The sequence below is a fragment of the Lepeophtheirus salmonis genome, chromosome 4 (assembly GCF_016086655.4).
Source record: "Lepeophtheirus salmonis chromosome 4, UVic_Lsal_1.4, whole genome shotgun sequence".
Classification (NCBI taxonomy): Eukaryota; Metazoa; Arthropoda; class Copepoda; order Siphonostomatoida; family Caligidae; genus Lepeophtheirus; species Lepeophtheirus salmonis.
Genome location: NC_052134.2, coordinates 8,642,729 through 8,661,067, shown reverse-complemented (window position 1 = coordinate 8,661,067; position 18,339 = coordinate 8,642,729). Strand labels below are relative to the sequence as shown.

Genomic DNA, 18,339 nt, shown 5'->3' with positions numbered 1-18,339 from the left:
TAAAGTTTTTCTGGCAGAGAAGAAAAAATGAAGAATATTCAGATTCAAAGAAAGATATTAAAAAATATTTAAAAAAGTAAAAGTAAGTTATGGAAAACAAATAAATTTTAATATTTACTTGTGTTTAAATTAATACTTTCAAGGGGTTCAAATCCTGTGACTTTTATTAAACAATGATGTTTCGTGTAAGACCTTGTCTGATTATCACCTGTTTAAGCGTGTCACTAAGCAGCCCTAGCCCTACGCACCTAGGATTTTTATAACATAATTAAACTATATTATGCGTACCCATCCACTCCTTGGCCCGAGATTACATGAGCTATTACATAGCTACTACAGATGCACAAGGAATTTAACTGTTACTTTTTACACTGATCACTAAAGTAAACCATCGATCTACCTACAGTGTTGAATCACTCAATGAACAATAATTTCATATTGATTTACGAAATTTAACTGAAAATTATTTTTAATCTTAGTTTATACAAATCATAATTAACGTTAATTATAATCTTGACCTAGCGTTAGTGAACATCCTTTTTATAATACGGTTAGTGAACGTAGTAAAAAAGAAAACCAAACATAAAATGTATTTAATTATATGATACATTTTTAATAAATAATCGTTCATTACATTTTGTATCATTTTTTAACAATTCCATTTTGGTCCACACATAAATATAAATTATAATGTTAAAAATACTTGTCATAAAATTAAACATTGAGAAAAAACACATCGTCATTTTAAAATAAACTTCACGACATGAGGATGGGGTTTCAACAAGATATATATCATTAGTTATTTTTATAGTAAAAACATTAAATTTAAAATTTCATATAAAAAAAGTTATGCAATATTCATTAGTAATTACTAAGTAGTACCAATCAGTTTTTGATTAGATTGTGTGTATTATATCAATAATAACTACAATATTACATCTTTATCACACAGAAAAAAAAAAAATTTAGGAAATAAAAAGGAAAAATACAAAGGAACAACTTTAGCAAAAAAATTAACTTAACTCACTAAATATCGATTAAAAATATCTAAATAAACGAATAAATCGTAAACAAGGCATTATGAAAATAAATTAAGAATAGAAAGAATATATTTGGATTTAATGTTTCAAAAGCATACAAAAAAGTATTGGTGATAAAACATAGATTCAAAAGAATACAAAAAGGTGAGAAAATATTTCACAAAAAATAACGCATACTGCATAATTGAAACTAATAGTAAAAATGCCTTATCAGATTAAAAAACAAGTTAAGTATTTTGAAATCGACGAAATTAGTACCAAATATATATAAATATACAGAAAGATAACACAACCGCCTAAATATTAATTATAAACAAAAGAAATACTAGTTTTGACATTAGATTTGTATATTATTGGGTTCCATCACTCAAAGATACTTTTAGTATTTCAGCTTATGTTTCTAATTTCATATCTGTTAATACTAGTTTTACTAGACCAGTGTTAATGAACGTTTTGTTTGCTACTCTGTCTATATCATCAATGTTTAGAATTCAATTATAGATTGATTTGTCATTTTGTCTTTTTACCATAACTCCATATATAATCTCTTTTTCAGGTAGATCTTTGTTGAGCTCTATTTCTATGGTCTTTTATAAAATGTTCAAAGTGTTCTTTGATTGTAGGGCAGCATCCCAGAATATGATTCACACTTTTCTATATTCGTTTGCCACACTTCTAATAGTCTAACCTCTTCGTCTGTTCCAAAATTCCCTATTTATAGTGATTCTGTTGCTACTTAGTACTTCATAAGCATCTGAGACGTCGTTAGATCCTAATTAAAAATTATTTTATTGTACTTCCTAAGGCTGCTGTTGATACCCCAGTTCTTTTCAGAAGATGAAGAAAACTTATTTTGTTTCCTCCTGTATTTAATACTCTTTCTATTAAAAGTTGATTTGTGTGGGTTTTGGTTTTTTTAGAAAGGTATTTCTGATATCTTCACTAGACTTGTGCTTTTAATAAGGTAACTGATTGATTTTTACTTTTTCTGTATACATATATATATATATATATTAATTTGTCGACAACAGTTATGAACGGGGTCGTTTACGACCTCCTTCATGCACAAACATTGTGTAAAATTTGGCATGCATCAATAGGTTGATTGTAATAGAAGAAAATCTTATGCCTAATGGTCTACCAAACTCCAACGAAAAATTATTACAGCCCATTGGTTATTAGATCGGACTGAAAAATCATCCTTGACTAACTACTCGAAATTTATTTTTCAAGAGATATTAACTACTTCAGTTGAATTTTATAATAAGTTCAAATAGCTTTAACATAACTCACTGAGTAAGGGCGATATTTAAGTATTTTCTCCCTTTTCTTACGTTATAAATCATTAAGTGGCTTATCTTTAGCTACATGATGATGCCAGGAGTGATCTTGTAACCTTTTCATCTTTATAAAGGGAATTACAAATACGATAGAGGTCCTGTTTTGAAGATAAATACACTGGCTTGATTTTTTTATTCAAGCAACTAAGTCCTGGAACATCTTCCAAGATAACATTGAATAGGCGTTGAAAGACCGTTGTTTGTAGTTTGGAGTATCACCCTAACTGATATATATGACGATTAATAATAGAAGCAAATTGCAAATGAATGGTGATAGAGAAAATATTGATTAAATAGATATTTTAATAACAAAATAAACATAAATTTAATCATGAGGAGGTAGACGTAGTCAAAAAAAGGTAGCGAGGGATACTTAGTTTAATATAGGTTTATGACAGCCAAATAATATGTACACATATATATTAACAATAACCATTATATATGCATTTGAAATTAAAGAGAAAACCATTAAATTAATGGAAGTATTAGGCTACTAATAGTTTCATAGATTCATTAATATAGCTCTTTATTAGGACCTACAACTAGGACTTTTAACCTAACAAAACCATTATTACACCCTCACTTTTTTTTAAGTGAGACCCCTCACTTTACTAAGTAGACATTGAAAGTACTCATTACCCATTTGAGTATGTGCGGATCAACATCATACTAATAGCGTCTCGAACTTGCCAACAGGATCTTTGCAAATGAAAACAAGTTGTAGTTTGACACATTGTCATTAAATATGCATTCGTATATATAGGCAAATTGTACAAATCATATAGTTTTAATTGAATATTGAAGACTTATTCTGACGATTAAATGTGATATCATTCTTTATGTATTTTTAATATCTAAAACATAAATTTATCCTTCAACTTTTATGTCAAACAGGTGTTTTTACATAAAGCATTTCTCACAACAGAGCAAACCCCTCTCACAATAATTATGTTAAATGTCAAACGATATAAGTCTGTAGTCTTTATTCATTGGATAATCACTCTTAAGAGTTTTCGTTGGAGATTGTTAAAGGTTTATATGATAATCTATATATTTTATACGGATTAGAATGTTAAAGAAGATTATTTCATAGAAATAATTATATATATTTGTACAAAGTGATGAAACTTTTATACACATGTGTAGTAAATTGATGGATAGTATTTTTTATTCTACTAAATTTGACAAGCTTACTACTCCATGAAAGAACAAACACACTAATTTAAACGTTAATTAGACTATACAACAAAATTCGTGTTTTGGTAGACCGCAGGAAGACACGTACAACTTTTATTGTTCGTTTCATTCGGAGAACACAAAAATTACCCTTATAAACTTCAACTGACATAGGTTTGGTCTTTATAATCATTTTTTAAAATCATGTTATCAAAGTATAATTTCGATTTAGAGCCATATTTTGACATTAAAAAACTATTTACCTCATGCGTCAAATTTAAGTTTACACAAAAGATTGTTTTTCAAACTTTATTAAAACTAACTTGTGAAGAAAGTGAGAACAAAATTTAGTTTATTTCTAGTGAATTATAACTGAAAGGGGCATTTTGTATTCAATATGACCTCCCTCTGTCTCAATTACGACCTCTTTCCTCTTCTTGAAGGCTTCACAAACATTACGGATGTATTTTTCTGATAAGTTAGCTCATGCAGCCTAGATTGCCTTATTTTTCTCCAAATCTATCTTTCAGTATTCTTTAGAGGTTAATCTCCCTCAAATTAAACTTCTTCGCATTACTGCAAATCATCCTCACTAGGTTTCAGGCAATGCAGTTTTTGAAACGCAAAATTAGGCCTATGCTCTTACTGTTCGTTTCTGACCCTTATCAAACTTTTTGGCGACTGTTCCTTGTGATTCAAATCTCTTTTTTAAGGCAGAAACGTCCGTCCGGTGGATCCTGAGGTTTATCTTATTTAGGGTATTCCGCCACGTGAGCAGCATAAGCTTTCTTTTGATTTTCATTTTGTCGTATAAAACCCCAATATTTATCAATGAAAACAATTGTAAATACTTATTAGAATATAATACGAGCTCATAATGTAAAAAATTTCAATCAAAACTGGAACTGTGAGTATTTATTTATATGTAAACTTAAATATGACGCATGAGATAGATGAAAATGAAAAATAAAAATACTGTAGCATAGGAAGTATGTAAGATTTATTATGTTATCTTGATTAGAATCCCAAAAAAATGTATCTAATTATACAAAAATCAAGTAAAATGATGAATATTATATGTTAAAAATATTTTTTTTCATAGTATTTCAATTGTTTTATATTAAAGCTAAAAACGTAACAAACTATTTTCTAATTAAAAAGCTTAGCTGTCAAAAATTTGGTTGATTTTGATGTGATTTTTTGAGTTTAACTTTTCATTTTTTAATGAAAGATTTAATAAACAAGACGTAAAAGGTTCTATGAAAAAGTTTAAAAAAATGAATAAGAGGACTAAATGATTAAGTCTGTATTAAATACATTGGATATAAACCATATTTAAATTAGTGTTAATTTCCTTGCTTCTAAATAATTAGTTACTAATTACATGTCATTGAGGAACATTTTTTTTTTGTAACCTTACATCGCTTTTTTATTTAATATTCCATAAGATAATTAAAAATTAATTTAAAAAATCAATCTAAATCAACATTTTATGCTGAAATACAAGGCTTATTTAATTTTTTTTTTTCTATAAATATAGTATAAAGTAATTGAAAAAACTATTAACTTTAATTTATTTGATTTGTCTAATTTTAATCAAGATAACAAAATAAATGATTAAATATGCAATGTCCTTTTATTTCTTTTCTTTTTTAAAGTATGTATTTATAGATATTTTCACTTTTGTAGAATATATAATGCAAGACTTTCTTTTTCAATTTCTTTTTTTTCTTTTTTTTGATCGGTCTTTTTATAAAATTCTAAATAATTTTTATCAATGACTTTTTTTATATATTTTTAAAACTGACTTTGATTTTGAAGTATATAACAACTAATTATTTGTATTACTTGAACAAACGATGATTCATTATTGTATCGAATATTACTGGGTTGCAATCCAAATTAAATACTATCCTATCAAATATATACCTATTTGAAACTTAATATTGGATCAACTAAGAGCTGTAACACTCTAGTCTAGAATCTTGGAGTTTATTCTGTCAATGTGGACTCGAATATAGTTATAGTTGTAGAAATCCAGAGTTTATAAGTATTATTATATGGTAATTGGATTTTAACATTAATTTCTGATGTAACTGTCAGATTAATTGTTACTTTGAAATTATTTATCTCTCATCTATGTTTCATATAATATCAAAACAGAAATAAACCTCGTATTTTAACTCTGAATAGGTACTTTTAATTAAAAAGAAATATATTTTTTGGAAGGCTTTTGCGGGATTCGACTGTCCCAAATCAAGAAATTTTTACTTCTTAGTATAATTTTCCTTCTTCAAATTGAATTTTTTTTTCGCATAAATGGAGAATTTTTTTTTGTTAGGATTTTGGCTTATTATTAAAGCGACATAACATTTAACGAATTCATGTACCGTGATTCATATTATTTTAAAAATAACACTTTCAAAAATGCAAGAATATTTCCGTTGAATATATATTTATACAGTTAAGCAACTCTTATATTCCATCACAAAGCCTCTCTTGAAATCACAATACAAACCCTATCCAACAATAAGTATAATATTTAGTACATAATTTTTTGAATCCTCCATTTCATGATTTTTTTGACTTCAACACAATCTCAAATATATGGACCCACAAGAATGGATAATCTGTAGCATCGTTTAATATTGTATGCAGGTTTTGATAAAATACTTTTAAATAAGTGGATGAAAGAGTTAAAAAAAATAATAACAATTTATCGAAAAATTGCTAATATCAGAGGTTTAAAAAAAGGCAAATCTAATTTCCAAGATGTTACAAGGAAAAGTTATAATTTCTTGTATAAATTTTTATACAAACAGTCTGAATTTTGACAAAAAAAATTAAGAATCTCGATTGAAAAAAACTCAAATATCCTTGATTTAGCAAAAACAAAAGAGTTATTCTTCTTAAAAATGGATATAGATTTTAAATTAAAAAATCAGAAAATACTGACTACCCATTTACAATTAGGCGTTATAAGCACCAGTATATACATGATATAACTCTAAAGTTATAAATATTGATACACTCAAAATGAGATAACACACTTTTACTCTATTTTCAATTGTTTTTTGAGCGGATATATAAGAAAAAAGTTAATTTTTGAATGATTGATGTTGGTTGTTAGTCTCATTGGAGTTTGTATTAGCTATTAGCCATTATTGCTCATTTCTAAAAGTAAACATATTTTCATAGCATCATAGTTCTTTATTTTCTATATATTTATAATACATAAGAGGATTTTATCTTGAGGTAGACATTTTATTATTTTCAATCCGGAATTAAACTGCTGCAAAATCACAGAGGTGGACAACAAGACATGTTATCTCTGAACAGAGCAAGCTAAGATGGCTGGAAACAGCAAAGGAAATTCTAAACTTTCCCAAAGTCACAAAAATTGTGTACCACTTGATAAGATCAGCCCTGTACTATACAAAATACATGGAGCCAATAAGTATTTTTGACTTTTCTGGATCGCTACACACATACTTAGATAAATTGAATTCAAGCGCATAAATTATCATGATCATAGGCAAGCCCATTAAATAGATTACATGGGACTATTATTACTCCATTTTCCGTGGGGAGAGTAGAGTACAGTGCACAAATTTTCCATTCAGATTGAAGATTTCAATGGTGTCAATGTCTTTATTTAGAAAGTTAAGGCTTTAGATTCTTTTAAAAATGATCTAATCTGGCAAATAATTAATAAGAAAATTTGTAGATGTATCCCTACTAGTGCTGGATCAATCTTAAAGAACAAAAAAGAACACATTCTTACCTGTCATCTCATAATGAAATTTGTCAGTCATATGAAGTAGAAAGGGACTTATTATTAAATCAGTCCAAGGACAGATCCAAACCAAATCATTGTATTTTTACAATAACTTACTTAATTTAATCGCATGGTAAATAGTTACCTCAAGATAGGCTTCAAATTCACAAATAAAGTGTTATGGATCAAATAAAAGGTATTATGGACATTAATTTATTCATGTATCTTGTTAAGTAATCAATCAATTTGTTGTTGTGAAGTAAATAACTTTAAACCGATATTGCTATATTCAATATTTATTTTTGAGCAATATGAAAGTACTTTGTCTAACCTTTTAATTTTTGTTTTTTTCAATAATTATTATTTATTATCTGGAGAGCGTGGGGATATATATTCATATTTTAGATAATTGGAAAAAAAAATCGCTCTAAACAGGTTAAGCTTTTATAAACTTTCTCAGATGACTCTGAAAATGCTGGAGAATGCCTTCATCTATATTCAGCTATAGTTAATTATAATGTGACAAGGACCCAACATTAACATAATATGATATATTTAGAGGCTACACGAATTTACTTATTTAACTCGTAAATATACATTTGATAATTAGGTACTGCCTTTTGTCATGGAGGGGTGGCATAGCTGTTTGTTGCATTAATTATCTCCAATCTTGGTACATAATTCCATATTATTATGAAAGTGCGTTTATTGCAGTAAAATTTAAAATAAACATTTATGTAAGAGGCTAATTCTGAAAGAAAATTAACTAAACTTAATAAACGGACTGAGATGCTAATGGGCTACTTCAAAAAATATGAAAGGTAACCCGGTTTAAAAATCAACAATAAAAAAACACGATTCTTCCTATTCATAAATGGAAATCTGATAAATATTTTCAAATTGCAGATTATTCTGTCAGGGGTGCAATTGAAATTTTTGGTATGGGATGGGACAGAAACGGTGCCTCTTTTTCGAACTGAACGTTTCTGGATAAATATATAAATTCAGCAATCTCCTCTTGGGGAAAATTTATCCTTCAGAGAAGAATCAATCTGGTTAACTTTTTAATAATTATTAATGAAAATTTACAAAGCAACAGCTATTCCCTGGCTGGCCAAGAAAGCACTAAGAATGAAATTTAGCTATCTGAATTGATTTGTTTATAGATTTGATTTACCTTCAATCAAAAGACTGGAGTAGGACTATTTTTATTGCTAGAATAATTCCTAAAATAATGGAAAAAGTTTTATTTCGCTATTTAAAATCTCCACAGGATGTATATTTTTTAATGTTTGTTGCAAAGACTCTGGGAAATACAGGGATAAAGCTTTTGCTGACTGCCCTGCTCTTTATATTTGGAATTTATTACCTTATCATTTTTGAACTACGGGATAACTTCGTGACTCATCTTATAATATTTGTTGTCACATCAAATGTCGCCAAGGCTCAAACAAGGACACGTGCCTTGGAGTTTCTCTCTCGAATTGTGAAACAAAACGTCACCTGATAATCATCCATAGACAGTTTAAAAAGTTCTGCGCCTGAAAAATTAAATAGTTGTCTTTTTTTATTGGCATTGAAACTATAGGTTTTGGTTTCTTTCTTTTTATTAGTAATATTTTAATGTGAATTTGTAGGATTATTTTAATTTTTGTTAAATAGCTATATACATATTTTATCATTCTTTTAGAGAAAATGCATGTGCATTGTCTGTTCACTATGTTTATATTAATAATGTATTTTGAGTTTAGGGATTTAATTATAACTACAATGGTTAATGATATATTTTTTGAGCATGGAACTTCCCTAGACCAATAAAGAGAAAATAAAAATAAATAATCTAAAGGCGTTAAATCTCACGATTGAAGCAGCCTATCAACTCGTCAATTTCTCGAAATAACATGCCCACCGAATTTGCATTGCAATAAATCGATTGTAACTTTTGCTGTGTGACAAGTTGTACCATCTTGTTGAAACAACATATTTGCCAAGTCCATACCTTACCATTGGGTCAACAAAAAATCAGTTACCATGGTGCGATAGCGATTTCCATTTACAGTAACGTAGTGATTATCATCAATAACGACAAAATGTGGCTTAGTGATTCCTCCAGCATGAAGCCTACACCAAACAGTAATTTTTTTGGGATACAATGATGTGTCGTGAATCACTTGTAGATTGGCACTTGACCATTAAAACATATTCTGCTTATTAAGAAAGCCACTGCACCAAAAATGAGTTTCATCACTGAAAATGATTTTTTGATGAAAATCAGCATCAAACAGTTATTTTGATAATAAATTTGGATAATTTGCAATCGATGATCAAATGTATATCGCTCCATGATGAAATGAATATTAATAAAGTTTCTAAATGTCAAAAGAATAAATTAAATGTGGTGTCGATTTTTCCCTAACGAGAAAAAAATGAAGCGTCTCAAATGAAAAACCATTTATTCATTTTAATTGATTTTTTTACTAATAAATATTTAAGTAGCATTTCCGAATACAAAATAACTGTAATATTTACATAAATAGATGAGATTGATTCGTACACTTATTTTTGTATTGAAAGATTGTTATATTATATGAAGAAAATCTAGGCTAATATGGAGATTTCAATCTCCATTTCTTTCAAGGCTATCAATTATAAAGTGATCCAAGTCAGTTTTATCTTATTTATTCATAGATATTTGAGTATTTTTATGTACATACACATTTCCCAAGCTCATACATATTCAATATCATTCAATTGCTATATCTCTTTTTACCTTTCAAAAATAATGAGTTCCGAATCCAATATTTCAATATGTTTTTGCCATAGGAATTCTGAAAGTAGAAATATATGTATTCAAGATAATATTTTTCTTTAGAAAGTAGGTCTTTTATTCATTACATGCTACATAAATAACTTTTTAGTATTTCATGAAAATAGATAGATAGATAGCTCAGGTAAACATGCTATCCACATTCATAAATCTAATGTACATAATATATAACAGGGAAATATCCATATAATGAAATTATGAAATACATTAGCCTTGTCTCGGGAAGAGGAGTGAATTACCCCGAATAGGGTAATTTAAATTTTTGGGGGATAATGGATGACTGGAGTCCTTGGGATATACAGGAAACATTCACAAGACACCTAAACAAACTTAGGGAAAGATTATGTGACTACTTTCCAGAATCTGATGTACATATTGTCAGCTGGATTTTAAATTCTTTCAAATGTGAACTGAATTATTTGCCTGACGACCTTGAAATGTTGGCAGAAGAGCCTATTGAAATTCGTTCCAACAATGAAATTTTAAAAAGTTTAAAAATACGGTTGCAACAAGTGTTACGTCAGACCCAATTTATTCGTTCTAGTCAAGTATAAGGACTGTACCTATCGGTTCTTATGAGTGTCGGTCCTTAGAATTGTCAATCCTTGGGACCCTCATGTTCGGTCTAAGAAATTTTCATAAACATGGACATTAGGGTGCCAATTAAATCACTTTTTGTGAAAAGTAAAAAATTGAGGGTTCAAACGTGTTCCATTTGATAAAAAAATACGATTCACAAAGTTTGAAAAATTTCTATGAATATTTAGAGGTAGCTCAACGTCCATAAAGCTTTGAAATTTTACATATTGTTGAAAAAAAACGTGATTATGTTTTAACATAGTCCCTATACGAAACATTACAGATTGTTAGTAAAATTATCAAATTTCGTTAAATTAAACCTCTATCAAAAAATTTTTATAAACGTTTATAATAAATCAATTTTTACTTGTCTAAAAGAAAGATAAATATATTCAAATGAAAAGTATCCTTTTTGCCAATCTTTCTGTTCATCTGCTTATCACAGCCAATAAGAGGCTACTAATGTCCACAAAAATTTGCAATTACGTTTTTTTACTTAGATTAACAAAAAAAAAAAAAAAAAAATGGTGAGTCCTCACATATTTAATAAAAGTTGTGCCAAGTCCTATTTTTAAATGATTTTGTTAAATAAATGTCCTCTTAAAAACTTTAATTTCAATTTTACTCCTGAATTTTTTTTTTTTAAATGTGTATCAGTATATAACATTAACTTGTGTAAAGAAAATCCTGTTTGCATAATAATGCTGAATAATAAAAATATTTAACTTATTTATATATAAATGAATAATTAAATAAGGAAAAAAACCCTCAATATCGTCACGTAAGATGAATTTTACCTTTTTACATAAGTACCGACATAACACCATTTGCAACAGACCTTAGTTAATAAAATATTGATATATTTATTAATTGTTTTTTTTTTTTTTTTTTTAGATGAGAAAGAAAATAAGTTTACATCTACTCTGAGACGTTTGAGCACGGTTCGAAGACGGAGTAAAATCAAAAGAAAAATATATTTGGATCGTGATGAAAACAATGACAATGTAGACAAGAAGGACAATAACGGTTTTGCAGAGGATGGCTCAAGGTGAGTTAATGTCATAGGGATTTGAAATAATCAAACAAAGTAGAGATATTTCAATTTTGGGATAAATTAAAATTCATTATCTTCTGTATCTTTAACAGACGTTAACCTAAACTATTTAACAAAGTCTAATCAATGGTGTTGTTGTTGCACGTATATTTTAATTGAATAAAAAAAAGTTGATGCGGGATATATGAAAAGAGCTTGTTTGAAACATGTTTAATTCAAAAAAATTCTTGTTTTATAAGTAATTTTTGATATAACTTCATTTGTTCTATACCAAATAGTATACATTTGATGTTGTTTTGATATTAAATACCACCAGCGACAGCTGACTAGAGAGCAAGTTATTTAAATACGAATTCATATAACTTGAGCACTTCAAACCTATTAAAAAATAATAGAGAAACGCGCCTGTCAGCTGGAAATGTAATATTGGCCCTTTTTCCCTTACAAGATCTGAATTTTGACTACAAATGACGTTACATAATCAATTTTCTTTTAATTTGATATTTTCTTACCAGAATTCATCTTGTAAATTCAGCTAAAAATTTGAATTCATTGAGGCTGCGTAGTTAGCTATAGATATAATTTTATAAAATATGATTATTCGGTATGTAAAAATAAAATAAACCAAAAACTTGTTAATTTATTGCTGCACATCATATAAAAACATACCATCAGTAAGGGCACATGTAAAATAACAATAGTTTGCCAAATTAGCTATCCTACTGCAGTACGTCATGAAAGTGTTCTGGGGATGGTGTATTGTTCAGCCAGCCCCCAATATCGGAATTCATTAAGAAACTGGAGAGGCTGAAGACGGAATGTCCTTGAAAAGGTCGAATATTGACTAAAAGTTGTGTCCGCTCAATTATGAGTTTAGGACATTCATCAACCAGATGGTGTGGATCTTCATCTCTTAAAACACACCCACGACATAGTAGGCTAACTTCATGTTACATAAGGTCATATTGTCGGTGTAGGAACAATGCCCAGATCGTGAGCTGAACCAAGCAGTTGTGTTTTCCTTTTGAAAAATCCAAAAACCTCCATGTTTAATTCTTAGGAGAACCGTATGCCTTTGAAAAAACATACAAAAAAATTTTTAGTTAAAATATTAAATTTTTTGGGGAAAAATTTAAAAAATCCAGAACCGTTTATAAATAATTAATGTTTTTATGAATAAATTTAAAAATTTAAATTTATAGGAAAAAATTTGAGAATCCAGAATTATTCTCAAATATTAAATTTTTGAAAAAAATTCTCAGAATTCCACAGCTTGTTGAAATGAAATGAAAAAAAACCTTAGCTATAATCAAATAAAAAGAAAAATTTTAAAATCAACAGGTGCTCACTAAATATAAAGATTTTCGAAAAAAAATTCAAATATTAAATTTTTGGAAAAAAAATTCGAAAATAAGATATCGAATATAATTTTTAATCAAATAAAATTTCAAACATTAATTTTTTTAAATTTGATAGGTATTAAAAATTTAGCTTTTATACGAAAAAATTGAAAAATTAAATTTTTCAAAATAAATTGGGAAATTTAATCAAATTTCAAATATTAAATATTCTAATAAAAATTAAACATTCCTTAATTTCGGATGGGGGATATGGTCCTCCCGCCCAACCTCTGCAGACGCACGAGAATATGGAAAATAAAAACACACTTCAGATAACTGACTAAAAAAATCACACACGTGTTAAGTTCATATTTTATACAACTCCAGCAACAGTTTCTTTATTTCTTTCTAATTCTATGAATGATTTCTTTATTAATAAAACAATTACTTTTTATATCTTTTTTTTTTTTTTGTACTCAACTCTATTTCAACCTACCCCGTAGCCCTAGTTATAGAGTACTATTCATGATGCAATATTTACCCTCCTAACGGACAAAAAGTTCTACTGTAGCAAAACATAATTCTGTCAAAAATTGACCACATGGTTGTAGATACAGCACTTTGTGTATAACTTTGAAGCACGCTATAAAGGCTTCCACAAAATAACCATAATTCAAAAGGCAAAAAACAAGTGTTATAAATAAGTTATTTTTCTCTGATAGTACACAAATAAAGTTTTGCTTTGCACAGTTTTGGAAATCATATCAGATAGGTGGCGTGCCCTATTGTTGAATCAATCAAACTTTGATAATTTAATATAGAGTAAAATTTGTCATTTTTTTGTTTCTTTGTAAATGATTTTTTCATTCAAAATTTATAAAAGGATAATTTTATATTAAAAAAAAAATGCAAAGTTCAACTAGGAAGATAGCCTTTTTTAAAGTTGTGGATAATTATTTGATTTGTCAATTAGCTAGGTCTTTAAAATATTGGGGTGTCCAAAATATTGCCTGCTACAATTACCGGATTTGGACAAATACCACTAATTTGACATAAGATATAACGGCTCTCTAGCATCATTAACTAATTTTCATAAACTGTACAAAAAAAAACCTCAGGAACTGGATTGCAATTAGTTTAATTTTATAAAATGTTACATCAAACTATTTTATGGCAAAATTATTTTCAATGGCAGACCCATGTTGCTTACTACTCCAAGGTATGATAATATCTAACTATATTTCTTAGAAATTTTTAGAATATAGCCTTTAGATAGATGTAAACCACGCATCACTCTGCTACTACTGAATGCTACGCAAATATATAAATCTGTGACCACTTTCAATTTAATTATTTACAATTACGTATTGTTTGCTCAGGACCCCAACACTGCCCTTTACTTGTATGTATATATTACATTAATATTAATATATCCATGAAAAACCAAATAATCACCAATTTTACCAATACCAGGTTAAATAAATGATGGCTCTGTTAGAAGCGAATGAAGAAATTTGAGAACTATACGCGTTAAATATGTCTATTTATAGTATGACAGTTATTAGTATACTTATAAACTATGAAGACATAATATAGAAAATCTTGCATATAAATTTACTATTATATAACATCAGAATGGTATTACAAAGGTCGAACACTTATATTTATATACAAAGTAAGTTTCATAAATTAACTTTCAAATATTTATGATGACAGATATTAGAAAAAGAGGAACAGATATTATTATTATGTAAGGTTCATTATTCTTTATTTATTTATCATTTTAAATAACACTTTTAGTTATAGAAAATAAGTAACATGTATGGAAACATTATCTAATGAGAACAAACATTTATACTTTCTAGCCGACAAGAAGTTCAAGAGTATAGTCGTTTACAAGAACCACCTTTCCATGGAATCATTGAACTGAATTTAATATTCGATGAGGTCAATGAGTATCTTACAGTGAATGTTGTCAAAGCTAAGGTATGAGTTTTGTTTATAAAACATGGTCGTGCTGAACAAATATATAGCAAAAGTGTATACGTGTAGGGAATAAGGGAAAGGGCCTTTTCATTTTTGGCAAATGAAACAATATTTGAGCAATCCATAGACCTCAACGTGAGGATGAAAACGCTTGTACATAAAAGCTAGTCATATATATCTAGCATCTGTTGATATTTACTTAGAAAAGTTTCAGCCATTTTGGACACGCAGTTGTTATGTTACAATCGTTTGAGTGAGTTGATGTAATTGTTAATGTAAAAAAAAATTTGATTTTTATTTTATTCGTCAACATAGTCTCCTTGAAACTCAACACACTTCTCCAAGAAAAGTTTGAAACAGAATGGATTACAGAGATATGAGCATTGTTGGAGAAGTGTGTAGAGCTACAAAGACACTATCTTGTAAAAAAAAAATCAAACAAAAAATATCCTCAACTCACTCAAATGACTTTTACGTAATCACTGCACGTCCAAAATGACTGAAACTTTGGCGAGTAACGGAATATTTGAACATCAATTAAGAAAAAGTTTTATAATTCAAAAATAAGCTATAAAAAAACCAGAATTAAAATAAATATAGTCGAATTAAAGGTGAAGGTTTTTATAAGAATGAAGAATATGTTGTTTAATAAAAAAATTGTCAAATTTTCAAGGTTTTGTTCAAAATGATCTAATTTAATAAAAAAAAGTCTAAAAGTTTCAAATTTTAAAAGATATTATCAAAAAGCGTCAAATTTAATAAACGTTTGTCAAATTAGAAACAATATATAAATTCCAAAATTATTTGCTTACAATTTTTTTTTGTTAAATATGACTTCCTTAAAAAAAATCCTGAACTTCAGAAAACAATCTATAAAAACAATAAAATGATTAAAAATTCAAAAATGTACTTCTTTTGAATTTTGGAAATTAATCTATAAAAATTAAGGCAGAAACCAAATTAATATTTCAAAAGCTTCAATGATATACTTTTATTTTTTTGTTTTTTCAAAATACATAATACAAAAAAATGTATTTTATAGAAAATACAAGATCAAAAATATGATATTTTTTACAAAATTTACTAGTTTTCTCAAAAAGTCTCAAATTTGAAACATTTTTAACTATTTGCTTAATTTTTTTATTTATTTGTCTGTGTTTTAAAAAAATCTTGAGTTTTTAAAAAATAACTTTAAAAGACCTACAATAATACAAAATTCGAAAATAATTACTTTAAATGAAGTCAGACATAAAATAAATGTGCTAAAAATTATGGGTATATAAAACGTACCTTTTACAAAATATTTTTTTCATAATAATTGAAAAGTTGACAAACTTAAGTGGATAGAAAGGCAATCAAAAAAAATTTCCTAAAAAATGTAGATGTCACTGTTATATAAAAGAAAATGATAGCCTAATAAATATTCTGTCTAGTGTTTCCAATTTGATATTGTATTAATATTCAGGCAAAGTGGAAGTTGTTTCTTTCATAAATTCTTCTTCTCTTCGCCAATGCATACCAAATTAGATTTCTAAAAATATAATCAGGCTATTTTTATATAATTTTTTTGCTAGAAGGCAAAGTGATAAAAATATCATTTTTATGAATGTCTTCTTATAAGATATTAATTTTTATGCTGTGAAAAAAATATGTACTTGAATGAATCAATGATGAACAAATATACAAGTGGACAAGGTAAATCCTGAATAACTTTAACGACTAATTATGAGACTTGTAGAGGTTATGTGATAAAAAAATTAATACTTACAGCAAGCTAAATGTGTTAACTGTCGAATTTAAAAACAGGTTTTCTGAGTATCTTGTCGTTTCAGCACGGAAAGAATCAGGGGAATTTTCTCCATCAAAGCTCGCCACGCAGGATAAATAATATCCTTCTTCAAATATCCAGAGTCTACAGTTTATCACATATTAAGGCATTTGAGGAGGAGGGGAAGAATGAGAGAGTAGCTCATTCAACTAGATCTGATAAAATTCATACTAAAACTCATCCAGACATGTCAATCGCTAGGCTAGCCAAGGACTGCAACGTGAGCAAAGAAACCATCACAAAAAGGCCATAAGTATTGACTTGGGTTACTTGTCCAGGGCTATAGCCTCAATGCATCTGCTAACAGAGCAGAATAAGGCTGGCAGAATGAGTAAAACAAGATTCTTATTAACCAAATGATGAGCAAAGGTAGTCACGTGCATTTTTTTAAAACAAGACAATATTCAATATTGACGCCAATCATAACCGTAGAAACGATAAATGGATGTGTCTGCACCCTGATGGGATCCTACCAGTCATGAAAACAAAGAATCCGGCTTCTGTTATGGTCCTGGCGGTCATCAGGAAGGAGGGACAAGAGATGCCTCACAATTCTTCCAAAAGGGTAGAAGGTGGCCAAGGAGGTATACAAGAACGTTCTAAGGACGTAGTCTACCCATAGATGAATGCAGTAAATGATGGGAAACCATTTACATATGTACATATTCCAGTACGACTTAGCACCTACTCATCCGACCGAGATTGTACAAGAGTTCATGGGACAAAATGTGCAGGATTTTTGGCATCCATTCTATTGGCTAGCCAATAGCCCAGAACCCAATACTTGTGATTTTTACTAGTGAGGCATGAAGGAACTGCTCGTCTGCAAGAATATTCGATGCTCAGTTATGCCTTAAATGCCTACGTCGTCAATAGAAATGAAATACCTGTATCCGAGGTAGCAAAGACGTCCAAGGCATTCAGGCGCTGCATACAAATAGTGATGAAGAACGAAGGCATTCATTATAAATAATCAGTTTACATTTAATGTGGCTTTGAAATAAATAAAAAATAATATTTTTATCTGTCATACAAGTCACATAATTAGGTATTAAAATTATTCCGAATTTATCTTGTCTACCCTGTACAAAGGGTTACCAGGATGTTTGATTATATATTTATTTATAGGCACTCCTGAAATGATTGTTGAATAAATGAATAATAATGTTTTATCTTCCATGTAGCGAATCAAAGGAATGGATATAAACGGTCTCTCAGACTCTTACTGCAAAGTTACATTAGTTCAACCAGGAGAAAAGGTAAATGATAATTTATTTTCCAAATAAAATGTGTACAGGTCACGGGTCTGGCTTTGTATTTTCAAGCCAATGTTCCTTTATCACTTAGTTGTTCATTTGTTTTTATCTATAATTTGAAATATTTCTTACTAA

At 28.4% G+C, this 18,339-nt stretch overlaps 1 protein-coding gene across 1 annotated transcript in view; it reads left to right on the top strand.

Annotated features, from left to right (window-relative positions):
- LOC121116543 (rabphilin-3A) overlaps nt 1-18,339 on the top strand; it is a 139,208-nt gene that overhangs the window by 106,036 nt on the left and 14,833 nt on the right. The window contains exons 8-10 of the mRNA XM_040710806.2: nt 11,635-11,788; nt 15,000-15,120; nt 18,133-18,207. Of these exons, the coding sequence (XP_040566740.1) occupies nt 11,635-11,788; nt 15,000-15,120; nt 18,133-18,207 (350 nt within the window). The remainder of the gene's footprint in view (nt 1-11,634; nt 11,789-14,999; nt 15,121-18,132; nt 18,208-18,339) is intronic.